This window comes from Salminus brasiliensis, chromosome 1, assembly GCF_030463535.1.
Source record: "Salminus brasiliensis chromosome 1, fSalBra1.hap2, whole genome shotgun sequence".
Classification (NCBI taxonomy): domain Eukaryota; kingdom Metazoa; phylum Chordata; class Actinopteri; order Characiformes; family Bryconidae; genus Salminus; species Salminus brasiliensis.
The window spans coordinates 70,923,166-70,950,123 of record NC_132878.1 but is presented as its reverse complement, the minus strand read 5'-3'; the positions used below and the strand labels follow the sequence as shown (position 1 = coordinate 70,950,123).

The 26,958-nt window shown below is 42.2% G+C and overlaps 1 protein-coding gene across 2 annotated transcripts in view; it reads left to right on the top strand.

Moving 5' to 3' along the window:
* The window catches only part of ncoa2 (nuclear receptor coactivator 2), a 69,924-nt gene that overhangs the window by 13,911 nt on the left and 29,055 nt on the right, over positions 1-26,958 (top strand). For both annotated transcript variants that reach the window (XM_072688426.1, XM_072688418.1), the window contains exons 2-5: positions 3,252-3,336; positions 15,411-15,518; positions 17,948-18,120; positions 21,677-21,780. In XM_072688426.1, coding sequence (XP_072544527.1) covers positions 15,424-15,518; positions 17,948-18,120; positions 21,677-21,780 — 372 coding nt within the window. In that variant the 5' untranslated portion in view covers positions 3,252-3,336; positions 15,411-15,423. The remainder of the gene's footprint in view (positions 1-3,251; positions 3,337-15,410; positions 15,519-17,947; positions 18,121-21,676; positions 21,781-26,958) is intronic.

Below are 26,958 nucleotides of genomic sequence, written 5' to 3'. Positions count from 1 at the left end.
TATAACTTATTTCAGTGAGTGTTGGTGGTGGGGGGGGGGTGGGGGGTGGGGGGGGGGGGGGTGCTGTTCAGAGTCCTTTTAGTGTCTGCTGTGAAATGTGTGTCTTCAGGAATGGCTTGTTTGAGTTGTATCGCTGTATCTGTGTTTTTCTATGGGAGCAGTTTTATCATGTGCTGTAATCTGAGGGAAAATACAGAAGCTGTTTGAATAATCAGCTCTGTGTAGAATTGACTTTTCCCCTTGTTCACACATGTTTAGAGGTTCTGTGTAAATTTGTTTAAACCTGTTAAAACACTTGTTTTTTCTGGTTTTTCTTTCTTCCCTTTACCCCATAAAGCCCTTTGTAACGTTGAAGTCTGACCTTTCAGTGTGCTTTCGGTTTTGGCGGTGTTATCACTTAGGAGGCCGGGCTGGGCTTTTATTGCAGCCCTGAGTGATTATAACTGTGTCAGTGTTGTCATGTCGGCTCACAGTAACATAGTCATGTGACAGAAATCTTCCCTGGCCTGTGCTTTACGGACTGCTGGCTGGAGACTTTCTAACATTCAGTTCACCCCAGACATGTCAACATAAACGTAACACTGCTGCATTAAGAGAATATCCCAGTACAATACTAGATCCACTTACACAGCCCTAATTCTGCATTTCTGGTCAGACAGTGTTATTTAAGAACTGGCAGAATCTCCAAACGATCAGAAAAACATTTTAATGTAATGTATTACTATAAATATCGTCCCATTGGCCAAAACCACAGAAGTGTAGTCTTAACTGACTGCTTTATAGCACAACCATTTATTTATTTATTAAAATGGTCTTTTTAAAAAAAGAAGTGTATGGAAATATATATATATATTTTTTTTTGGCCTGTTCTTTGTGGCTAATATCAGTTTAGCCCATTCAAGCCTACAGCTGTTGTAAAATAGCCAAGTGAAAATGGACTATGACAGTTTTGCTGAATAAACCCACACAGATATTATTAGTGGAGCTCGGGCTGGATTCGATTCCCGTTTCCTTACTTGTATGGATGTTTTGGGGTGTTTTGACTGCTTGTATAACATTGTAATGATGTATGTAAGTCCATGTAAGTCTCAGTTGTTCTAGCTGTTCTTATAATAATTACTATAGCTACTGTTGTCATTACTGTCATTATTCTTAAGTATACCATTAACTAATATTAATATTTAGTTATATATATATATATATGGGCTGCTTTAAAAGCTTGTGTTGGTTATGAGGAGGTAGCGGGTCGTTTCTGGCTGTGCTGAAGGATGTTGGCCGCCGCAGCTTTTTTTTTTTTCCAGGAGCTAATTCTGGAACGGGAGATGATTTAAACCTTTTTTTGCTAATTGCTTTCAGAACGTAATTAAAAAGGCGTACTTCATGTTACTATCTAATAAGCTGGAGCTGGTTCCCCGGTGGACGAGCCGGCCCTGGAGACATGTAGGACATGATTAAACTCGTTACCAACCTGAGGATGATTGTCGTCTACCCTCCGCCTTCTGTTTTTTTTCCTTCTTTCTTTTTCCTGTTTTAATGACGATCTCGTTTTCTCCGTTAATAGCTCAGGGACGGCTGGCCTGCTTACGCTGTCAGAGGGGGTTTTGCATTGACTTCTTTTATTTGGTGACGTTTGTGCTACTCAATGTCTTCAGTGGAAGTGTTTTGGCCACCAGTGCAGCGGTCCTGTAGACCTAAGGTACTCAGAGATGATTTATTAGGGATGAGGATGCTCTGTTGGTGGGCAATATAATGTTGCATTGTTACCGTGATGCGCTCAGAAATGCAATGCTGTGGATATCCACTCCAGGATTGTCCTGCTCTGATCCAGTAGTCGTGGTGTCATCTCAGAGCCAGTAAAAATAGCTCTTTTGGGGCACTTTTGGGACAATGCTGCGGTAAAACTTGGTGTCTCTGAAGGAAGTTATTGTGGTTGGTGAATCACCATGTCAGTCAATGGACTGTTTGCTCTGTGGCGCTTCAAAAGTCACGCTCTCTTTGGTTCCCATGACAGCAGTAAGCAGGGAAACTACAAAAGGTAACATAGTTAACAAGTAATGGAAGCATAAATCCCACTAATATAGCTGACCGTTGAGGGAAAACGTAGCCCTGGCCCTATAAATCTTGTGTGCATGTGTCCACATACATTTGGACATGCAGCATACTTAGAATTTCTTAGTGTGGTTGTAATTTGTAATCCCAGATTCTGCCCTGTAAGTCTGTGAGTATTCCTGAAATGCAGAGCTGCCGTTTTTAGCTGCTGTTTCTGTGGTTTTGGTTCTCTAGAAGAAAAAGAGGCTGAACTGTGTTTGCAGCTTCCCCTAAAAATCGGAGTGGTCAGCTGCTGCAGGACGGGGTTTTATTTCACAGACTTTCTGGAAATGCAGTTTTTAGCTCACTGTTTTGGTCTGTAAAATGACAGTTGGCTGATTTTTATATCCCGTAACCCAAATGTAGGCATATTTGGTACTGCTTTAGTTTCATAAGCTATTAATGGAAGCTTATACCTGAACAATGATCACTAGAGCTACTCTATATTGACGAAAGTGTTGGGACACCTGCTCATTTCTGATTTCTACTAGATTTTGGAGAGGCAGAGAGTCCTATTCTATTGGAAGTACTTCATTCATCTGCAAAAGGTATTTGAAGAACCCTTTAACCAGCGAAACCTGTTAAAACATTTAGTTGGTGTCAATGTTGGGACAGGATTAGTTGTTCATGGGGAGATAGGGTCATGTAATTATTAGTGGTGTAACTCATTCTCAAGCTAATAGTGTTGCTCTTTTTGCACATGGTTTAGCACTGGCAATTTGGGACACTGCCATAGCAGCTCCGCCCACTTTTAAACAGAGCGTCTGATCTCTAAGCTAAGCCACCACTGCCATCAGGTTCAGATTGGCTACCCAAGCATCTGTGTGAACGTGCGCCTGTGTGTCTGAATAGTAGGGATGGAGAAATGAGGCTTTATGAGCCTCTGAACCGATTCAGAAAATGATTCACTGATTTTAAATGCTTTTGCTGGTAAAACTAGTGTAAACTAGTTTTGCTAAATTTGTGATTTTTTTTTTTTTTTTTTTTTTTTTTTAATGCTGCTGCAAAATAAAGCAGTGATGCCAGAATTCTTTTTTTTTTTAATGTGATCTAAATAATTTCTTTCACCTCATTTTACTCATACAGTTCCTCAAACTGTATAAATCATTAACATTGTTAACCTCACATTAAAGTCCTGACCTATGTCTTATTTGTGACCGCAGGCAGTGAAGCTGATGATGTGCGAAGGTTCCCACTGGTTGTCCCGCTGCAGGAATGGCCTGAGGCTGCATCTACACTGAAGCAGAGGTGAGTCTATGTGGTGAATGTGGGGATGATTTATTATTATTATTAATAATATTATTATTTATTTATTTTATTTTTCTCTCTCCTCTGTGTCGCTCAGTCTCTCTTTCTGTCTTATTAGCCTCATCGTTTTGTAGCCTGAAAACCTTCAAAAGTGTTCAGGTGAGGATCTAGTGAAAGACAGCTCGATGTAGTTGATCAGCCAAGGCGTTTAACATTTACGTTGAAGGCATTTAGCAGACACTTTTCTCCTGAGCGACTTACAAAAGTGCTTCACTGTTGACTCTGAAAATACCCGTAGTTAGTTTGCATAGACTAGGATCCAAAAGAGACCTCTAAGCTTAGACACTACTTAACACAATAGTTAGTGTGGAGACCACCGTACTCTGCACGTCACCCAAGTACTCTCGGAAGAGGTGGGTCTTCAGTCTGCGTTGGAAGACAGCGAGCAACTCTGCTTTTCAGACCCATTTGATTTGCTGTTGTGGAGCTACAAGGCTAATGTAGCCAACAAGTAATGACATATATCCCACCAGTTAGCAAAGTGCTAATCTCAAGCCTGAAACTCCTTAAACAACAAACACACCACTAGCAATATGTTCCCATATCAATAATGACGTGTGCATGAAGTAATTTCGCAGCTTGATATGGTAAACAATTAGCTAACTAACAAAATCAAAAACAATTCAGCTCATTTAACAAAGCAGTCCCGTCTGTGCTTCTGGTTGGTCTAATTCATCAGCAAGCAATTAAGTTAAGTTAGTGTTATTAGGTTAAGTTTCCTCACTTTAAACTTGAGACAGTGTTGTTGATCGATTGATGCTGCAGTCGAAGCTTTCATATTGCGTGTACAGGATAAAATGAGAATTAATCACTCAGCCATGCTGTTCAACACACTGCGGTTTATTAGAAATCGACAGTTATGTCCCCTATTTTTATTAATATAGTTTATTAGCTAACTAAGTAATTGAGGTGTGTACCCCACCATGGTGCCAAGACATCAAAGTTCAAAGTCTTGTCTCACTTGCCTCTTGACTTTGTTTGCCATCTTCTTATGGGTGTTTTATATTCCACTTTTAATGTTGATAGACTTTTTTGTGGTTTCTGTAGGCTAATTAGCATATGAGTGCTTCTGCTATTGTGGACTAGAAGGCCAATATAGACCAAAGCAGTCTCTAATAACCAATAATTACACCACACTGTGGCCAATATTACAGATTATCATGTCGCACCGGAAATGTCTCTGTGCATCTCTGTTAATACAGCTGTTCCTGTAGCTCGAGCCATGTTTGAGTGCAGGTTCCTCGTCTGCTGCGTTTATAAAGCCTGAGTCTGGCAGAACCCCTGCCGGCAGCACCAGGACAGAGACGCCCGTGCCGTGCTGAGAAATTAATGAAAGTGTGAGCTGACGTGGTTTTTGTGGGAGGTCTGACGTCGTTTCCTGATGCACTAGGCTTCAGATCAGAAAGAGGAACCTCTTTCTTTTTTTTCCTTCCTCTTGTTTACATATTGAGGCATGTTTGTGCACTCCACTCTCACTTTTCTTAAGCATTTCACTGCAGTAGTAACTTTCACCTTTTGTTCTTTTGGGCCACAGTGAAGGGAACTTAACTGCAAGTCAACGTAAAAGGATTTTATTTCTAGTCATTTGGGAGGATCGCGATTGATCCATTCATCAGCAGAATTTGGCGCAATATAAAATGCCAGATTAAAAATGTATCAAAGCAAAAAAGGAAATGGAAGGTTTTATATGTATAGTTATGTGTATTTAAAAAACAAAACAAAAAAAGCCACACACACACCACCACCTGCTCTGCCTCTTTCTGCCCTTCTGCTGTTGTTCCTCTCTGTCATGTGACTGAAGAGCAGGCTATTATCTTGGTCAAAAGGAGAGAGCTCTCTGAGTGGAGTGTCAGAGGCCAGAGGAATTTTCGAGTGCTGTGTGTGTGTGTGTGTGTGTGTGTGTGTGTGTGTGTGTGTGTGTGTGTGTGTGTGTGTGTGTGTGTGTGTGTGTGTCCCTGCGGGGGGCAGGGCAGGAGCGATGGGGGAGGTGCCGCTGCAGACGCTCGGATGAGATTTGCATGGGTAGTTTGTCAGCTGTCATTAGCAGCAGATGAGGGAGAGGAAAAGCCTGTTTGCACATGGACTCCTGAACTATACTCTGCTTCTGCCACACACATTGGCACTCAACAGTGTCTGCTGTACTACACTATACAGGCTTTACTTTGCTCTACGGCCTCTGCTGTACTGCACTGTAGAGCTGGGCAATATGACTGTTATTTGATCGCAATGAAATTTGTCGCGATACACTATGCTTTTATGAGTGTATCGTGAATATTGTCAGTGCTTAAAGAGCACTGATTAACTGCGTTTCATTACAAAGAGTGTAATCAGTCTTATTTAATTCAATAGAGTAAAGCATATTTTAAGTTCTCAGTGACCATTGTGGGTTTTCCTTTCTTCAACAGAAGGGCACCAAAATTTTGGCCATGTGTGTAAAATATAGCTAAGAATATAACTGTAAATGTTAACAGGTTAATGTTTCTGGTTATGACAACATTCAGACTTATACGTAAGTTCAATGTATGGAACAAAAGCAGTGCTTTATAATGTCCCGATCTGAGGCTCTGGCCACAGGCTAATACGTTAGTCCAAGCTAATACACAGCTAATTCACCCAATAATAAAATTCCAAGCTATACTTTATACTGAATACTTACCATTTATGAAGCTGGCATTTAATAATAGTAAAAAAAACACTGTGACACAAAATCACAGTACTCAGTATGAAAGAGTGTTTTTTAAAAAAATATGCTGTTGTTGCATTTGGTCTACATGACAAAATATGATAAATATTGTAAAATAATGTCTTTAAATATTGTGATATAAAAACTTTCCATATTGCCCAGCTCTACTACACTGTACTGTCTCTACTGTAGTAAGTAGAAGCTGTATAGTGTAGTCTTCGCTGTGTTGTACTCAAGGGGGGGGGGGGGGGGGGGTGATGGCTTACATCTTTCTGGGTGTCACACACTCACTTTGTGAAATCACCATATTTACCATATTATATTTTAATAACATGGAAGTGTTTTTCTCTGTGAGAGTGTACACTTAACCGCAACTGTTTGGTACGAATATGTGTGCCATTACAGTTTATACATTTATTAATGGTGTGTATGCACCTTTTATGTACAATGTATGTACACCGTATTCACCCACATCCACTTTCAAGAGTTTTTCTTCCACCCTTGTGTTTAGAATTTCACATCGAATCACATTCACGATTTACAGTTCATATCATATTAAAAGTGACCACAGTTTGATCTAGACACTGATCATAAAGGACCAAGAAATGGCATACTGTGCTAACCCAACATTCCCACAGGCTATTTAAAATTTATTTAAATCTATTGAGCATTTCTTAATCCTGGTGGATTCTCTGCTTTGACACACCCCTGTAACTCGAAATGGACTTGAGCTGATTGTTTCTCAACCCTGGTCCTGGAGGCACCGTACCGTAGGCATTTGTAGTGCGTCTTCTGCTCCCAGCACACCTGATTAAACTACTGGTTTAGAGTATAGCTACCCAGCTTTCCCTGACAACACAAACGGATCAGTGTGCTTTGAACGTCAGTTGTAGCTTGTGTAGTTGTGGCTCTGGTGAAGCAGACACGTTGGCTGTTTGTGAGGCTGTCCGATAGGATGTTAGCCTAAAAGCTAATTGAGTCAATTACCACCCTACCACCTGACCCTGCAAACTTCACTTTACTATACCTGAGCCTTGCTCTATCGTACTTTGCAGCCTCAGCTCTACTATACTCTAAAGCTACAACTGTACAGTAACCCACTGCATCTACGTTATGCTACAGCCTCTACTTTAATATGTTCTAAAGCCTCCTTAAGGGTACTCAACACGCTTAAGTCCACTATACTCCCTGTACAAATGAGCTTTTATTTATTTATTTATTTATTTATTTATTTATTTTTATTAAGTGCTTGTCTGATTACTGCCCTAATCCCATACATAAGAGAGGGAATCTAAAGAGAGAATTAGCTGTGCAGTAATTTCAGGTTTCTGGTTCTCAGTCAGTGTCTGCAGGTTAGGTTTTTTTTTTTTTTTTTTTTTTTTTTTTTTTTTTAAAGCTGCCCCTGTCCTGCTGGAACCTGCCAGAGCCTTAACTTCATGCTAAAGTCCAGATGTCATTGCGCAATGAGGTCTAAAGAGAAGCAGAGCTGTAAATCGATGATGGGTCTCCATACTGTAACCATGACAGGTGCATGTGTGTGCAAATGGATCACCCCTTCTTTAGATGTGATCACGTAAAGGACTTTTACACCCCGTTTACACCTGCTCACTTTGCGTGACTAGTATCTGGATTGTATTAAGATTTTCAGCCACCAGAATTTACACTCTGTAGCCAGTTAGTTGGACTGTGAGCTGATTGCTGTGTGAGACGGGATATGTAAATATGCTCATTAAGCAGCAATTATTGCTGGCGTTTCGGGTGTAGTCGGAGGGGTTTTGGTTGTCAGAAGAGGCTGGGGTTTACACTGCTACAACGTGGCTCAAATGCAAACTCTGCGCACCTCCTGAAGTGGTTTGAGTGATGGGATTTGTATCTGGTTTAAATTAGTCTCGTGTGTGTGTGTGTGTGTGTGTGTGTGTGCGTGTGCGTGCGTGCGTGCGTGCATTGGTGACATGGTTTGATCCGCATACTGAAGACTGGCGAAGTGACCAGGTGTAAACGGGGTCCTCACACCTCTTGTCCTCCTCTTGTCTGTCTTATATTATTTTTCTTGCCGCTCTCCACCACCAGGTGTATTTGAGAGGTTGATGTTTCCTTTCCAGATTGTAATTTCTTTTATAGTGTCCCTCCATTTTTCTCTCTCTCTCTCTCTCGGGACTTTTTGTTGGCGAGCTCTCTTTCTTTCTCTTTCATTTCTGCCGTTTCCTCTGTCTTCGCTGCAGCTTTAAGCTGATGGCTCTGAGATCAGCTGACGTTATTTTGTTCTGTGTTCAGTTTATTGTACACGGGTTGATTTGGACCTAAAATGGTAATTAAATGTTGTAATAACTGGATTTTGTTAGATGAATGTTTTCTTTGAGTTTCCTTGGGTTTAAGTGATGCTCTAAGGGGTAGAATTCAGATTTAGCTGCGCCTTTTAGGAACTGTGTGTGTCTGTCTGTGTCTGTCTGTCTGTGTCTGTGTGAACTCCCAGCTAATAAAGTCACTCAGAATTAGCCACTGACCCTGCTGTCTGCGAGCTGAGCTACCTTAGTGGTGTGAAAGTCCAGCGATATCTGCAGGTTGTGAAACGTTTCCTCTTCTTCTGAAAGGCTGAAACTGGGCTGCTGATGGAAAACATGTTTTCTAATTTTCTCAGGTCTGTTTCAGGCATGTGTGTCGACCGCATGTGGCTTATTGTTTCTCAGGTGCTGCTGTTAAGGTTATGTTTTTGAAGAAGAGGAGTAGAAAGACAGTCAGCACTGAGATTATGGTGTGCTCTGCTTTATCGCGCTAATCTCCAGTAGGAAGAAGATTTCAGATTTAATATGGATGTGTTAGTTTTTAGAGGTGTAAAATTAGAAGGGGAAATCATTCAGCAGTTTTTAATTCCTAAATATGTCTAGAAGTACTGGAACAGCGCTACACTGAAAGCATTTGAGCTCAAAAGATGAACTTGTTAGCTCTGAATTTCACCTTTTGTGTGCTGATATGCTCACCTACAATGTGTGTGGCTAATCCTGCCATGATGCAGGTTGCTGAAAAAATCTTGATCCATGTAAATAAGTATTTAGTCCAAAAGTCAATTACCCTCCGTATTTGGTTGGTCCTTCCCTTATGTGCAGTAACTGCATCAAGCCAGCATCACACATCACCAAACCATTGCATTGTTCTTCTGTGATGCTTTTCTGCAGCTTGCTTGGGTTAAGATCTGGTCATTGACTTGAGCACTCTAAAACTGTCCACTGTTCCTTTTGTTATATTGTCTGTGATTTGGGTCAGGGTCTTGTTGCATGATGACGTTCCTCTCTGTTAAATCGAAAGCGTTTCTCTGCAAATTGGCTTCTGTGGACTTCTGCATTCATTTTTCTGTTACAGTCATGAGTTTCATTAATGAAGACTAGTGAGCAATCTTCATACACAGCCATGCACTACCACATCATGCTTGACTGAATTTGTATGTTTTAAATTATGAGTAGATCCTTTCTTTCTACACACTTTGGCCTTTTTGTCACATTGGTAGCGCCTGGTCTTGATCTGATCAGTCCAAAAAACGTTCAGAGTTTTGTGGCTTGTCTTTGCAAATTCCAGTCTTGGCTCTCCTCTCTCTTTTTATACTGCTGATGAGTGGTTGCATCTTGTGGTATGACCTATATTGCTGCTCTTCTCTTGACCTATATTGTTTTGTCTACTTCAAACGGTGGATCGTGATGTCTTCACCCGGACACCAGGTTGATTGTTCTGGGGGGTTTTCTTTAAGGATCTTAATGTTTCAACAATCAGCTCCTGATTTCCCTGTAGACCACCTGTTCCATGTCTTGTTGGCACGCCATCTTCTCAGCATTAAAATGGCTAATTATATAATGTTTGATTAAATGGATCCTTAATAGAAACCTGTTGTGCACACAAACCTTTTGTGGACTGTTGTATCTAGAAATTAAAAAAAAAAAAATTCATGTCCTTTGGCTGAGCTCACTTGTTGTGCAGCTGCATGTTTACCTGCTGCAGGTGTGTTCCGCTCTCAGCACGGCACTGTATAGAAATCCGTAATGCAGCATATCGTTTCCCAGCAGTCTGTAGCTCTACAGAAACAAGCTGGCAGGAAATCGCTGGTCACTTGACTTTGGGAAAGAGAAGTGAAAGTTGCTAGAAAAACTGGAAAAAGCTCCAAACTCCGGACTAGAATAGGTGTCACTGTGAGAATGTTGCTGTTGTACTGAGCGCTGTTGGTTGTTCTCTCAGGTTTGTGCAGGTGTACCGAGATCTGCATCCTCCAGCTTATTTTGCCATGGACCAAATGCATAAAAGATGTTTGCTAGAGTAGTTCTAACGGTCTTCAGCATGGGGTAACCTGAGGGGAAGTATGTGTTCCAGTCCAGTGTAGCTGTAAATACCAATGAATTAACACTGAGCTGCATTTTAAAGCCAGTGTGCTGGAGCTTAGGGCCAAAACACATAAAACCGTCACTGTCCATTTATATACGGATTGCATCACGTCGGTACATTACCTCCAAGTTTGAGGTTATAATGTGTAAACTGTGCAGCAGCTGTGTTCGTAGTTCACTGCATGGTAGATTTGTTCTGTATCAGACTGAATGATATAAAAGCCTCTTTTATACGTGCACATACACAGAAATGGTAGGTAAAGGGTCAGTTTAGTGACCAATCTAGTTAACATGATTCATCACTGACCTCAGATGCAGATTTATTATTTTTTCCTTTAGGATCAAGTAACCGTGGCCGTTGTGCGCATTTGCAGACCCAAAACCTCCAAAAATGTGGTTAAAGTTGCTGGTTGTTTGTTGTTGGTCTTTCTCTTCTATCAGCAGAGCTTTGGTCTCTATGAAGGTCCTCCAGATGTTCTGATCTTTAGTTCCTACCTTAAAGATCTATACCTGCACAGTTGGTGTGGTGTTTCTGTTTTCTAATTGGTCCCAGACTGTCAGTCTCCTGTCCAGCCAACCCGTCTCCCATGGCGACACCCAAAACCTGGACAAGGACTCCAGCAACAAACAGCAAAGTCAAATGGGGAACCTGGGACATTTATAGAGTTCAGGCAAAAGCGAAAGTGCTAAGGCTAAGAGATAGCATAGGTGTAACCTAAATGGTATGTGCTAGCTGGCACTTGCTAATATTAATGACTGACATTATTGAAGAGTACAAACTAGTGTTTCAGCTGGATCTAGGTCAGAGTGTTTGGAACTTCAGTACAGTACAAATGCATGCATTTATTTCTATTTAAATAGGAAGTGCTACATCATTTAAGGTGAAACAGAAAATCGTAGCATAAGCTCAGTCGAAAAGTGTGACTTTAGCCATGCAGTTAGTTCCAGTGCTAACTGGTACTTATTAGCTGCCAGCATATTGTAACTCCAGTGCTCATTGATGGTGTTTGCAAGATTAGCCTTGTACCGTTGTGGTAGCGGAAATCTGGAGGTGGGTTTATGAAACGTGAATACAGTCATTTTTTCTTCTCTCAGATTTCATTCAGATAATTGTAACAGTTTTGAACTGTGCTAGTCATATCATGACCTCATCAGTGCTGATATCGGCAGCGATTTCCAGTGGTAATTTCCAGAGGATTTCCTTGGACAGAACAGAAGTCTCTGGGCCTGTTTACTCCTCACATTAGTGTGTGTTTGACCTGATCTTTTCTGGATTCCATTTATACTTTCCTAGAAAATAGCCCTGATTATTTTTTTCCCCCATTTTTATGAACAATCTTAAAGGCCCCATTTTCATACTTACCTTCTAACTGTCATCTATTGCTGTTGTGATGAATTTACTATGAACTGACAGAAAATTATGTTGTAGATGCAGCTGTTGATCATTCTGCGATCTGACATCCCGTCTCAGTTCTAAGTGGGCTGCAGTTTGCAAGTTGTAGAGCGTTTAACTATGACTAATGATATATATATAATGGTGTGTGTGTGTGTGTGTGTGTATATATATATATATATATATATATATATATATATATATATATATATATATATATATATATATATATATATATATATATATATATATATATAGCTTGGTTAATCTGGATCTGTGCTGTGGTAGTTTGTGTTTTGCTGTGTAGTCTTCACTGCCCTGATCTGTTGGCATTTTTATTCATTTCGGTAAGAATTGTCCTCAGCTCTAGAGGCCTGCCAGTCCTTTGTGGTCAGTAAATTTAAGTAAGTTTTCTCTTTCTTCAGACAGTTTTTCTCAGCCATATAACGGTTTCCTTAATCATCATCAGCACAACTCCCCACTTTACCTGCACCAATGAAGCTCTAGGACTAATGGCCATGTAGGGCTATGGCATCACCAGGTATTGAACCTGCAACCTCCTGAGGACTTTGTCAATGCTTAGACTTTTGCACCACTTGGGAGTCGAGTGTGCACTTAAACCCGGTTTGATTACAAACTGAAAAGCATGAAGTTCAGTGACATGTGAAATGCGTGTGCGTGTGCGTGTGTGTATGGAAGTGCCTTTATAGTCACACCCCCCCCCTGTCTCTACAGGCCTGATTGGGGTTGTGGCAGCGGTGCATTTGTCAGTCATCTGGTCACATGACTATAGACCACTGCTTTCCAGCACCGGAGGGCTACAGACGTCCTCATTAACACACAGCTGTACAGTAATGCAGGAGGTGTGGTTAATGCTTCAATACACTGACAGAAGTGTGTGTGTGTGTGTGTGTGTGTGTGTGTGTGTGTGTGTGTGTGTGTGTGGCAACAGCATATTCAGTCTGAGCCTGGCTGTCCTGCTTGCTCGCTGACTCTGTAAATAATGAATGCTCTCCTCCAGCCTGTCGCTCTATACAGACTGCAGGCTTTAAAGGGACACTTCACCAAATATCAAATACATGATATTTAGGGTTTTAGAAACTAGGACAAATCTGAAAAGTATCTTTCCTTTGAAGACTGTTTTTTGATGCACAACACCCTGAATGTAACCTGCACGCCAAACCCCCTCTGAATAACTGTCGTTTACCTATGCAGAGAATTTTTGAAATTGGGAAGAATTCCCCTTTCAACAGATCCTGTGTTGCTGTAAGTGTTCACACCCTTTTTTATTACAGGAGTAATCGTTGCAGTGATTTGACGCCTGCAGAGTGAGGGCCATTAGCAACAGCTTCTTTAAAACCTGTTCTGTTTAGGGCTTCTGGGGGGTATCTAGTACCTTTCAGGAAACCGGTTCTGTCTCTACTCCACGTCTTCCTCACCTTTAATCTGCTGCACTTCTGTGCTTCTTCTGTCAGTGTTGAAGCTTCACTGGCTGATATCAGTCTGCTGCCTGTAATCCCGCTGCACCATCACCCCAAGGCAGGGATTAAAGTAATGATGAAAAATCACCACCCCCCCCACCTCTCCCGGTTTCACCACCTTTCTTGAAGTGTAGTCTAGCAGCCAGGTCAGATCTGCCTTTGCCTTAGTTGTACACTGGAGCAGCAAGACTACCGTGGCTAAAAAATAATGGCGGATTAAGCCACACCAGTTAGTATGGTGATAACTGCATGCCTAAATCATCACACACTCCTCTCAAACCGTGTGGAGTGCTGTTCAGTAATCCCTAACAGACGTGACTGTGCAGTTTCTGACCCTGACATTAACAGTTAGCTCCAGCTCTAATCGGTGAGGTATGAGCCCCCTTTTCTTGTTAGCCACATTAGCGTTGTAGCTCCAGTGTAAAACTAAAGAAGCTCAAAACATGACTCTGACGACTCCTGACTCTTGATTGACTACATTTGGCATGACCGAATTTGATTTGTTGCTGTAATGGTTAGTCATGTACATAATGATTATGTTGATTGACTGGAGTGTGTGTGTGTGTGTGTGTGTGTGTGTGTGTGTGTGTGTGTGTGTGTGTGTGTGTAAGTAACCGACTGGTGGCTGCTCTCCTCTCAGAGCTGCTTCCTTTGCCGTCATTTGGTCAAAGTAGGACACGGCAATCCAGCAGGGATCCGATAGCAACACACACACTTTCACTCACTCGCACACACTCATCTTGTTCCGGCTCTTTCTCTCCCCCCGCCTGCCCACAGCCAGGCTGCACCGCCTTACGTAATGTCGTGTGTGTGTGTGTGTCGTGTTGTCTCCACCTACTTAGCTTACAGACTGCAGATAAAGCTCAGGGCAGAGAACAGTGCAGGCCTGCTTTGCCACCACAGCCTTCAATTATTGTTAATTATTATTATAGACTTATCACCCCCCCCCTTTTTTTTTTCCCTCCCCCAAGTTTCGTTCTAACTCAGAGTTCTTGACTGCAGATGGAAGCATCGATCCACTATTGTATTTTTCAGCGATAATTTAGCTTGATCATGATCGCTAAATCATGAATGCTGGTCAGATCATATGATCCATATTTTGAGTTCCTGCAGTTTCTCGTTCAAGGCGTGTTCTTTCCTCACACATTTGTAGGACTTGTAAAACTCAGTTGCCTCAGAGTGAAGACTTTTAACTCTAACTAACTGGATACACACTGAAAGTACATCACTCAACCCAGTATAGTGAGTATCGGCCACAGCAGAGCTAATGAAGACCCCTTACGGCACTTTGAATACACAGGCTTGCGCAGTTCAAAAGATTGGTCCATCTGTAATTTTCACTCTCGGATCACAGAAACATAGAAAAGGACAAAATACACCAAAGCAAAACTATGTTGAGGTGTGATTTTGAAGATTGTTATACTGTGTATGAATACACTTGTCGGGGGGGGGGGGGGGGGGGTCATTATGCTGTATCAGCAGTTTTTGTAGTGTTTGAGCCTTCACACCACTTTTCCCTTCTGTAAACAGTGAGTTCAGAGACAAACTTTCTCACACCTTTAGTGTGTTTTCGTGTAAAAAAATGCTGATATTACACTGAAGGCCGTGACTACCCATTAACAGGTTGTGTTTAGCCCCATCAGTGTTCATATTTCAACCAGTGGCTGGTCTCATTTATATATTACAAGGTGAGCCTTGTAGTAGCAAGAGCCCAACGGGTACCTTAATGGACGTCCATTTGTTTTGCCCCTGGGGTCTTGGAATTGTCACTATTGAATATTAGCAGCTCATTTGTTGTAGAACTACATTTTGGCAGAAGGAATAGGCCATATTAAAGCATATTCAATATGAAATGCTTATTTTTATTATTGTTATTTATTTTGTCAGAATTGTTGTATAAAAGCAACAAAGCACTTGGGTTTGTGTTATTGCAAATAACACGCTTCCTCTAATGATGGTTTGGTATGAATAAATGTACAGCAATACCCCTACTGAAATATGGATCCATTTCAGTGACTGCATGTGTTTCCTGTCAGCATTCCATGTATCTGAGGTCCATTAACCTGTGTATGTGTGTGTGTTTTTCTCTGCAGTTGCTGATATGTAATGAAAATGAGTGGTGTAGGGGACAACTCGTCAGACCCTGTCAGGGTAGAGTCTCAGAAACGCAAGGAGTGCTCCTCAGATCTGCTGGGCCCCAGGTAAGTGTTCCCCATAGACGCATCCTCATTTTCATTATAAGTTCCTGTATTAATTGTGACAGTGCTTTGTCTCGACTGCACCAGTCAAAAGTTTAGACACCCCAATTCCAACAGTAAACTTCAACCCGTCAAAGGAATGAATTGAGGGAGTGCGTTGTTTGTGTTACAGTCTCTCAGGATTTTCTGAGCTGCAGTGATACAAGACAGGGCTTGTAGTGGAGTTAGATGAGGCTTAGTGTCGGGTTGGGCTCCATTTTTGATTCCTATTTTTAGCAACCTCACCTGACCTCTGCACCTGGAAACGCCATTAAAGCACAAATGACCCTGATTTAACAGGATAGGATGAACAGGGTGAGTTCCCAGTGTCTGTTAACTGAGTACTCACCGTAACATGACTTTGGTTCATTGATTTATGTATTGACCACAATCCATAGTAAACCATCAGTACGCTGTTCCCAGTGCACACTGAATGGAATATTTAAGCATGCTGGGAGGGATCCTACATTAACACAAACATTCATAGGCTAACACATTTTTTTCAAATATTAATTCTGTTCATGGTGGTGAATTATATCCCATGTTAAGCTACTCAGAGCGCAGCCTGCATTTTTATACAGTCCTCCCTGAACAACACACACACACACACACACACACACATACATACACACACACATACTATTTCTTCGATACCCGGGTCATGCTGCCTGGCCTTAGCAGCTGGAGTCCAGAAGAACACAATCGGCCTTGCTCTCTCCGGATGGATAGATGGCTCATTCTCTCTCTACCCACATCACTTCAGATCACTTCAGGTTCCTGGTGCTTTCCTCCAAGCTCAGTACAGTACTTTCCTTACAGGAAAGGGTAAACCTGGTGAGCTTCGCTACCTGCCTTGAAGAAGAATGCCAGTAAATGCAGATTCTGGGTAAAGAGACTTCATTAGGGGCTGTGGTTGAGAGAAGCAAGTTCTGGAACAACAGAAGGTTGCTGGTTCAATTCCCTTGACCGGTAGGAAGTAGGGGGTGGTGGAAGCTCTTTCTCTTCCCTCAGCATTCACGGCACCTTTTCTGAGCGAGAGCACTGTGCCTTTGTGTTTACACCGATTGTGCTGTAGCTTGTCCTGCTAAACAAGCAATGCGACACACAGGCATTTCGATATTGAAAGGAGTCTGCTTCAGCTTGCACGAAGCTGTGATTTAAAAGCTCAGCTGAATTGGTGGAAAAGTTATTGCATTCCGATCTGGTCATTTTGTATTCAGCGCCATGTTATGCCTACATATATGGCACTCCAGGTCTAAGCAAAATTTTCAATGGCAAAAAAAAAACTGTCACGTTCTGGGATAACTAACCCTGTTTAGAACCCTATATGTTCTGTATAGGAGAAAAATGTATACATCACTTGGTCATTTTAATGAAGAGGTTATTTAAGAGTTGCAGTATTATTTTTATTGCAACATTAAAGCTAATGCTACTGTGTGTCAGTTAGTAGTAAACCGGGCTATAGTGGTCAGATCACGTTGTGGTTTGTCATACTTCGCTGTGGATGACCTTAAAAGTATTACAAAGCTGTGAAAACCACTTTCAGTCTGGTCATGTTAAGCAGTGTAACCTCAACTTGTAGGGCTTGCTGCAGCAACCTAAAAAAAAAGCATGCCATCCAGGAGAGAACATACCCTGTGCTGGTCAGCTAACTGGTTGAGCAGCTTGGCTCTTGAGAAACCCAGCATATGGTTTTATATCATTTGAGATGGTTTAGGTGGTCCATCAGCTTGACCAAAGTGGTTGAGCAGTTTGGTTAAGTTGCTCATATTGATGTACCAGTGTGAAACAACTGCTACTAAAATACCACACTGACAAAGTGTGCTATTATTTGTGCGGTTGTTTAAGATGCTGTAGTCTGAGGTCAGTTCAGGGCGCAGTAGCATTTGCTTACATGTGACAATGTTCATATATTTTGACCCTTCAATAACCTCGTAATTCTGTACATCACTGGATCCTCTGAGAGAAATATACACAGAAGAAAATATATAGGGTTCTGTATAGGGAAATGCTGTGCTTAATATGCTCGTAGATGTGTAAGGGGTTTCCTAGGTCCTCATCTGTGTGATTTCTGTCCTCGCTGTGATGCTGCACTGCCCACTGACCAAATGAACTATTGTAACCTAAAATAATCCCCACAGTACAGTAGCATACTCTCCTGTACAATCCCACGTCCCACAGAGACAGGAAACGGCGTGCATTATTTATTCACTCACAGGAAGAACTCCAAGCACGGCTGCATTCTCTTTCTGATCATCAGAGGCCAGACCCGGACTCCGCTCCCCCCCCCTTTATTTCCACTGATACACTGCTTATTTTATATAGCTTCTTTATCTCTTTCTGCATGATTTGGTAACTTGTTTGTGTTTGTGTGTCTGTGTGTGTGTTCTCAGCCCCAAGCGGAGCACGGAGAAGCGAAACCGGGAGCATGAGAATAAGTACATAGAGGAGCTCGCTGAGCTGATCTTTGCCAACTTCAATGACATCGACAACTTTAACGTCAAACCTGATAAATGTGCAATCCTGAAAGAAACTGTGAAACAGATTCGACAGATTAAAGAGCAAGGTAAGAGATTTACTACTGTTCACATTTCAGCAGACTAGATGGAGCGACATGTTTTACTGCTGTTAAGAATAATAATAATAAAAGTAAATGCAGTGACTGTGCAACTGTCAGTGGTTTATATGGTGTCCCCGGTGGTTGTAGGTAGGTCATTGCTAGTGAATCTCTTTGGTGGTCCCTTTGTGGTCCCTATGCTGTTTAAAATGGTTGCTGTATTGTTTTATATGGTTTCTCGCTAATGAGTTGCTGGGGTGTTTCTGATGGTTGCTATGCTGTTGCATAGTGGGCCAGAACGCCACCCTCAATCAAGATGTGATTTGAAAATGTAGACTTGCGGCTTTAATTCACAGACACTCTTACATTAACACTCTGCCGCATCGGTCACTATGTCCGGAATGGCTCTCAGCAGATGTTCAAGAAAGGAGGAGAGGACAGGCAGCCTATTAATATTATTAGCTTAGCCTTCTGCCTCAGGCCAACACACACTGCAAGAGACTGACTCTTCAGCATCACATTAGCACCTCTGTGTGTGCATAGCAAAACTCCATATTTCAAAACGTGTGTGTGTGTGTGTGTGTGTGTGTGTGTGTGTGTGTCACAATGAATTGCTGAAATTCCCTCATAGATTTTCTCCAGTATAAACCCCATTACATTCAGCGTACAGCAGTTTAGCTCCACCCATTCACTTAGGCCCCCAAATAAGATCCACATTTCTAAAGATCTCTCCTTCAACAGAACAATGCAGGTTTGGCCCTAAATGCTCACGTGTGCATGCAAACCCAGCAGGGGTTACTCAAACCTCACAGTTTCAAGGTCAGAAAAGAAGCAGGTCTAAGGGCCAAAACAGACCTAAATAAATGTTTTCCAAAATCTCCACCCTAAAGGACGTTTATTTTAACGAAACCTCAGATTGCAGTCTCCTAAAACACTTTGTGTGGACGGAAGGCCAAAACACAGAGAAACAACCATGATTTCAATACTATCCGTGTGGATAAGCCTGAAGCTATGAGTAGTGTATCAATCTGGTCTGCTTTCCAAATAAGGCACAATACAGAGCAACCAATCAGGACAGCGCTCATTTGCATATGTACATAATTACAACAAAAAAAAATTCTCACCAGTTGGCACCATGCTAAGCGGTGGGGTATGAGCTATTATTAGTTAGTTATATTAGCCTCGTGTCTTCTTTGTAAAATGAGAGACGTACCAAACAAACTGCTTGGCTATAGTTTGCAGCAGTGGTTGGGGGCAGTTTGAGAAGGTGGTGGAGCTTTTGCAAAACCATCCCTTTTGCTCCATTTAATGCTTATAATATTAGTTATGAAGTACGGGATGAGGTTGGATGGTGATAATCTGAACATCCTGACCTCACTAACGCACTTCTCTCTGAATGCAATCAAATGCTCACAGCAGTGCTCCAAAATCTAGCAGAAGCAGGGGACATACTCTTGTCCCAATTATTTTGGTGTGTGTGTGTGTGTGTATGTGTGTGTGTGTGTGTGTGTGTGTGTGTGTGTGTGTGTGTGTGTGTGTTTACATTACTCTGTCTGCTCTGTTACACTGAAAGAGACAGGTGTGTGTGTTTCACAGACGCAGGCAGATGAGTCAGGCTCATGCTGAGGGTTGTTTGGCTGTGTGTGTGACTCACTGAACTCACTGTTATGTAATGGTGAGCAATGTGATGCAAAGCTGTCTACCCCACACACACTCTCACTCTTTAATACAATAAGCTGTACTGGTGGACGTGTGATTTAGTTGCAGGGTCGATCAATCACCAATTATCAAAAGTATTGACCGAAATAACACTTCCTAATCAGTGAATTGGGTGACGAGTTCAGAGTCCAGATCCCTGGAGAAAGCGTGACATTTCTGGAGCACTCTGAGGCTACAATACAAGGGGAGCGCCTGTGGAGGCTCAGGTCATGTCCAGGACTCTCTTTCTGAGACCCAACATCTTTTATAAACAAAGCCAGACTGGAAACACTAAGTGATTTTATTTATTTATTTATTTATTTATTTATTTACATTTATAATAGTTTTTATTGCTGTTGCAGGAGTCGCGGCTGTTGAAGGCCGTCGCTGTTGCAGTTTTGCAGCAGTTGCTCCTGCTGTTGGTATACTTATGACTATTGGTTGCAGGAGCTGTGGCTGCTGTTGTGGAGTAGTCAGTGTTTTGATCAGATGCTTTCAATCTCCTGCTGAACTTGAGTGTGTTCTTTCAGGTTGCTTCTGCACTCCACTGCTCAGTAGCATTGACTCATTTATGCAGTAGGCAGCTTCAGCTTTTACAAAGCTGTCTCCACAGATTTACACAGATTTGATCTTAAAGATCTTTTACATGAGACATGTGACTGCGTATTTGTCTTGAACAGTCACAGTCCAGACAAGTGGGTTGATGCATACAGCTGTCCAGAGATTACATGGTAGCCTGTGTGTAAAGATTGCTGAACCTAACGCAGTGCGAGATTTCACAAGCATGAGTTCAACCCGAAACACTAGAATGCCTGGGATTCCCACACTGCTAGAATGGGCGTAGTGATTAGTTTTAAGTTTGCAGGCTTCTTTATAAAATCGCGTGAACATATGAGTGTCTTGGATGGTATCAGTCTGACGCCTGGTCACCTCGCTGTTTTACATGACTTCATGACATTTCTGTTGTTATTTCTTGTCTGATGTTATTTAGCCTCCTCTGGTCAGGTTGTTTTATGTTAGCAACATGCCATGCTAAGCTTAGCTTAAGCTGGTTGGTGTCTAACTATGGCAGGTTCAGATGACTCGCAGATCTGCAACGCCTGTCTGCGTACTTCAGATCAGAAAGACTGTTTTCTGTCTCTTCTTTAGGAGAGTTGGGCTTTGAGTATTCAAATAAAATAAATAAAAACCTTCCTCCTAATGCTCAGGATTTATTAATTATTATAATTTTTTTTTTTTTTTATCTTTTTTTACTGTAGCAGATACTTTTCAGTTTTGTAGGCAGTTGTGACCTTTTGGTCACCTACGACCTATGCGAGAATGTATGTTTACTGTCTGCATTTGACTGCCTAAGCCTCTACAGACTGTACCACCTGCCTCAGGTGTATCTAGCACTAACAGTCTGTTCAAAATGAATGAAAAGAAATGTGGGGGACTAGCGGGGTAGGATAATCTTCTGGGGTGGAGGTGGGTTTTTGTTTAGGGTGGTTGTGGTGTAGGGGTTTCTAGGGTATGTAGGGTGAAGGAGCAGTGCTAAAGTTATTGTCAGACTTTGAGCAGTGGCGTGTGTGTGCGTGTACTTGCGCTCTGATTGGCTAGGCACAGGAAAGGGGGCATTTAGACATTTAGTGTAAGTGTACTTCTTTAAGAATGTGTTCTTGGTGAGTGTTTAGGAATGCTCTCTGCCATTTTAGTATTTTTAGATTATTACTCTTGGTTTAAATGATAAACTTTACATCTGCATAATGTTAATCTTATTTTAGTGATGCTTTTTGTCAGTACATGCTGAGACTGTATCTCTCTCTCTCTCTCTCTCTCTCTCTCTGTCTCTGTCTCTGTCTCTGTGTGTGTGTGTGTGTGTGTGTAGAAAAAGCCGCTGCAGCCAATGAGGAGGAAGTTCAGAAGGCTGATGTTTCATCGACAGGCCAAAGTGTTATTGACAAAGATGCCCTCGGACCAATGATGCTGGAGGTGGGTGTCTTTTTCGTGTGTGTGTGTGGTAGGTTAGAATGACCCTGCAGTGCACGCACAGAGTAGGTTATATTCAGTCAGCAGAAGGCTGTTAAGTTAGGTCAGGGCTTCTGCAGTCCTTGTAGAATACTTTCTTTTCTTTTTTTTTTTTTTTTTGGTGAAAAATGGTACATAACCTATGCAGTAACTTAATTTTTTCGAGGGTTGTTTGTTGGGTGGGACTTTTGTAACAGCGTTATATTTAACTTGAAACAGTGTGCTCCTGGGCTCCCCCTACAGTTGGGGAGTGTAATTCACTTTTAGGCCTGACCGGTATCTCCTGCCACAGTAGATTGTCAAAGTACGTGCATCTAACATTGGAAAGAGACTGCAGGCGGTTTTTGGGAGGTGTGCATATAGGAAACCAATAATGGCAAATAATCATTACGGGGCAAGGCCTGGTCTATGGCAAACCTTAGTCTTCAGCACAGTTGTTTATTTTAACAGCAAGTGTTTCCTCCTTGCCCACTTGCCATGCCAATCCAACTTGTACAGTTTCTTTCTGATGGTAGATGCTGTACTTTGACATCAACTGTGAAAAGAGCTACCTGTGGGTCCCAGGATGATATTTTAGGGTTGTTGGAGGCAAGTGTGTGGAGATTTAAGTGTGCAGTTAGCACCATGCTAATTGGTGGGATATGAGCCTCTATTACTTGTTCGCTACATTAGCCTCATAGTGTAAAATAAAGTAGCACCAGTCATGATGTGGCTGATTTGTATACATTTGGGGAAATCTCTTTAAGACAGTGGAGGCATGGCTCTTGCAGTAGATTTAGTGCTGTAAGTGTAGTAAATCAGACGGTCATGTGACTCCACAGCCAAGCTGTTGAGGACACTGCACACACTGTATGCAGTCGCGTTGGGAGTATTTATAGCCCCGCAGGTCCGACGTCACTGTCGCGCTGCTAAAAATAGTGGAACATCGTCAGCGTGCGTTCCTTTGCTGAGGCACCGTAATGGACAGCTGGTTCACACGCTGCCGGCTGCGGCTAATTAAAACCTCCCATAGCCATAAAACCCCTTATTGTGGCCTGGGAACACACACACACACACACGTGCACACACAATCTAAGCATATGTGCAGGTAGCTGCACCTCACAGCCCTGCTGGAAAAAAAGCCTATTCGGAGAATGTCAGGCCTTGCTAATGTTCTCATTATTTTGTCATTGTTTTTGGGTTTAGGATGAGTACAGCCAGCATTTCTAGAACATTAAACATCTGCAAGGATCATCAAGAGCGATATGAATGTTTAGTTATTAGGAATATGTGATCATATTGGTCATCTTAGATCATCTGTGTCAGATTTAGATGTTATGACGTATTTTTGACATGTTTGTAGGAAGTCCAGAAGATCAGAAGGTTTAGGTGACGCTAAGCTAAAATAGCTGCATTTTCTTTTCAATGTATTGCATTTAGAACCACCTAATAATAAATGTTTCTCAGTGGAGAGTTTCCAGAACACCGACCATGTGCTGGTACGCACTGATGCACATTAAGACACTTGGATCTGTATCGGTTGATCCTCTGCATTACAATAGTCAGGTTGGTGTTGGTTAGTACGTCATTAAGGTACTCTGAATCTGTATCTGGATCAGTGTCTGCTTATACTCCGGGTTACGGTACTCAGACTGGTATTAGCTGATACTCAGCCATATAAGTGATCAGATCAGCACAGGCTGATGCTTGGCATTCAGGTACTTTACTCTGATCACGTTGGTATCTGCCCATATTCTGCATGAAGGTTCTTCTGTTTATAGCAATTGGCAGAGAATTCTCTCGAGCCGGTTCGTACCTACTGTGGACCCGGATCGTCAGCATTGCACACCGTTCCTGGTGACGGCGTTCTTTGAAGCTAGAGCTGGTAGCACCTTAACGAAAACTTGTTCAAGCATGAAGCTGGAAACTGCTCTTTCCCACGTGGTACAGGAACAAAGCAAAAAGAACGTAGGGTTTATAACCCGTGTAAAGGAATTTTTTGTGAGTGCATAGATAACTGGGTGACAGTGGAGAAGATCGGGATTGAAGAAGTCACATTTATTTTTGGTATTAGCATAGAAAAGCAAATCCGTCCAAGGCCTCCTCGCCCAGACGCTTTGGCTGCAGTTGTGTCACTTAACACTAGTCCGCTACAGTAAAAGGTGGTGATACTCACTATACTATACTAGCCAGTCATATTAGATTGGATGGTATTGTATCAGTATCTGAATAATCAGCATTAAATTGCATTGATCAAATGGGGAGATCAGGAGGTTATATTGTAGCCCAGCCTGAGCACTGAGTAAATGAGCTTTGACCGCCTGTGTGTGTGTGTGTGTGTGTGTGTGTGTGTGTGTGTGTGTGTGTGTGTGTGTGTGCGCTCTCCCTCCGTAGAGGAAATTATGCAAGTGTGCTGCGGTGGGCAGCAGGAGTAAAGTGGGTCAGAGCCGACCACACACACGCAGGCCATCAGCACTTTTCTCACTGAGCGGCACCAGTTTGGCTAATAAAGGTGGACTTGGCATTCCTATCTGTTTACTCTCTGATGTTTGCTTAATATGCCCACCAGATGGCCACCTCTCTGCCCTGTGTGTGTGTGTGTGTGTGTGTGTGTGTGTGTGTGTGTGTGTGTGTGTGTGTGCGCGCGTGTGCGCGTGTGCGCACACGCACTCTTGGCTTTATTCTGTCAGTGTTTCTGTAGAAATTTGCTATTTCATGTTGTTTGAGCAGCAGTGTTGGGTTTGTGTCCTTTAAAGCAATAGTTCACGTCTGATTTACCCTGCGTCCAAGCCTGTTCAATCTCAAATCAATCAGCTGAGTCAGGTTTGAAGTTTGCTTCTATAGTTTTACATTGGAACACACACAGGCCTAAATGGTGAATGCAAAGGGTCTTCAGGATGGTGAGAGGTTTCAGTGGTCTAATTGACACTTGGGTGCTAATTAAAGCTGCATTCCTTTGTAAACACTCCTCTATACTGCAGCCAACACACACCATGTTCTGTACACACAGCACTATTGTAAACCTTCAGTTCCTATCATTTTTTTTTTCTTGCTGTGAGCTACTGCTATAAGTATTTATACTGATTTAACAAAACCTTAATTCTATAAAAAGCCACCTTTAATAATGCAGCACTTGCATTATAACACCGGAGACCAAACCCCTGTACCTGTTGGAGACACGTGTGTAAAATATTGCTATAGGAGTGCTCCATTTATAGAACAAAAGTACTCATTTTAAATTGACTGAAATACAAGTAAAAAGTACTTTAAGTAGGGGAGTAATTGTAGTAAATTGAATACTTGTAGATATTTTTGCTATATTTAGAACATCTGTTATGGGTGAGGATAAATGCAGAGGTAGGCTTCCGTTGTACTGCTGAGCAATGACAGGATGCATGTTTCTAATTTCAGATTTCAGCAGAACTCCGTAGAGCTTCTGCTTCTCCTGTCTCTTACAGCTGTGATTGGAATAATTACTATTTAGAGGAGGGGTTTAGAAGAAGGTGTGGTGGGATTGGATAATTAGTGTTTAGGGAAGGGTTTAGAGAACCGTGAGGTGGGATGGGTTATGGCCATACATTTCTTCAGATAGTCACGTTTTCCTCCCTTTCAACATAACTGACTCAGTGGCTTTACTCTAAACTGTGCTGGAAGTATTCATGCACCCTTTGAATGCAAAATCGGAAATGTGACCGCTGCATCAGGTGCCAGGATCTGTGAATGGAAGTGGGGACTGGGTGAATTGAAAGCCAACCAAAAAGCTGGCCTGGTTTGTTTTCTATCATTTTTTTGCTGGTGGTGTTTCTCCTCAGTCGGAATTGTAGCAGTAAGATCTAGAGACGTGTTTTAAGTGGTTCTTTGTTAACTTCTGTCAGAAACTGAATCACCAATTTACCCATTTTCCCAGTATTATGCCACAAAAGTATCATCAGGTAAAATAATTATTATAAAAAGTAATAACATTTATTTTATTCAAATTTGATTGTACTTCAATCAAGTTAAATGGTTTGTTTCATGTGTATGAAATGATTAAACACTAGAAAGCCCTGGATCTCATAACTACTAGAATGGCCATAGCGGTCATTTTGACTTCAACCAAAAAGCTCTGCTCAGATCGCGAGTTCTTCAGTAATCTGTAATAGACTTGTTTATGTGGTTTCTGACCCTGCACTCACTGTTCTCTGCAAACATGACCGTATCTGCTACCGTTTCTTTAAACCCACAAACAAGAAACGCACAGTGCTGTACTGATGGAGCTGTAGCCTGTAATCTGCATTGGGAATGAGGGCGAGCAGCTGCTCCAGTGTGCCTCTTCCTCCCTCTCGCTCGCTCTCGCGCTCTCTCTTCTCTCTCTGTCTCTCTTTCTTTCTTTCTCCCCCCACTCACACACGCACACAGACTCCGGCTGTTTAAATAGACCCGTCACTGAAGCGGCTGCTGAAGAGGCTGTGTTTTTACGGAGCTGATTACTTCATTGTGTTTGAGCTGAATTGAAGAGCAAATGTAACAGCAGATCATTTCATTCATGCCACTGATGCTCAGACTGCTCAATGAATAAACACCGTTATTACATGCCTTTACATGGCTTTATCTTGTATGAGCAGAAACGGGGGAGGGATGGGGGGCTGTGTTTAGTGAGAGGTCTGTTTACGGGTGTTGGTAATTGTGTTTACTGACAGTTTTTATAGTGATCCTTCTGTTTTAATGGAGGCGTATTTGTGCTTAATCATCCACGTCTTTATTCTACCCTCCCAACTGAATGCTGAATGGGATTCCCTCATTTTGTTAAAGTTTATAGTAGTTCTAAATTAAACCATGTCACTCCACTGCTGCGTTCTCCTTACTGGCCTCCTGTAGCTGCTGCCCACATCAGATTCAGAACATTGATGCTGGCCTACAAAGCCAAGAACGGACTAGTCTCTCCGTACTTGATGGCGATGGTCAAAAGCCGATCCGCACCAAGAGCCCTTCGAGCTTCAAGTATGGCTCTGATCGACCCGCCATCCCTCAAAATCCACAGAGGACAAGTGTCCAGGCTTTTTTCTGTCCTGGCACCAAAGTGGTGGAATGAGCTTCCCCTGGGTGTCCGAACGGCAGAGTCACTTGCTGTCTTCAAACGCAGACTGAAGACCCACCTCTTCCGAGAGGACTTGGGCGAATAGC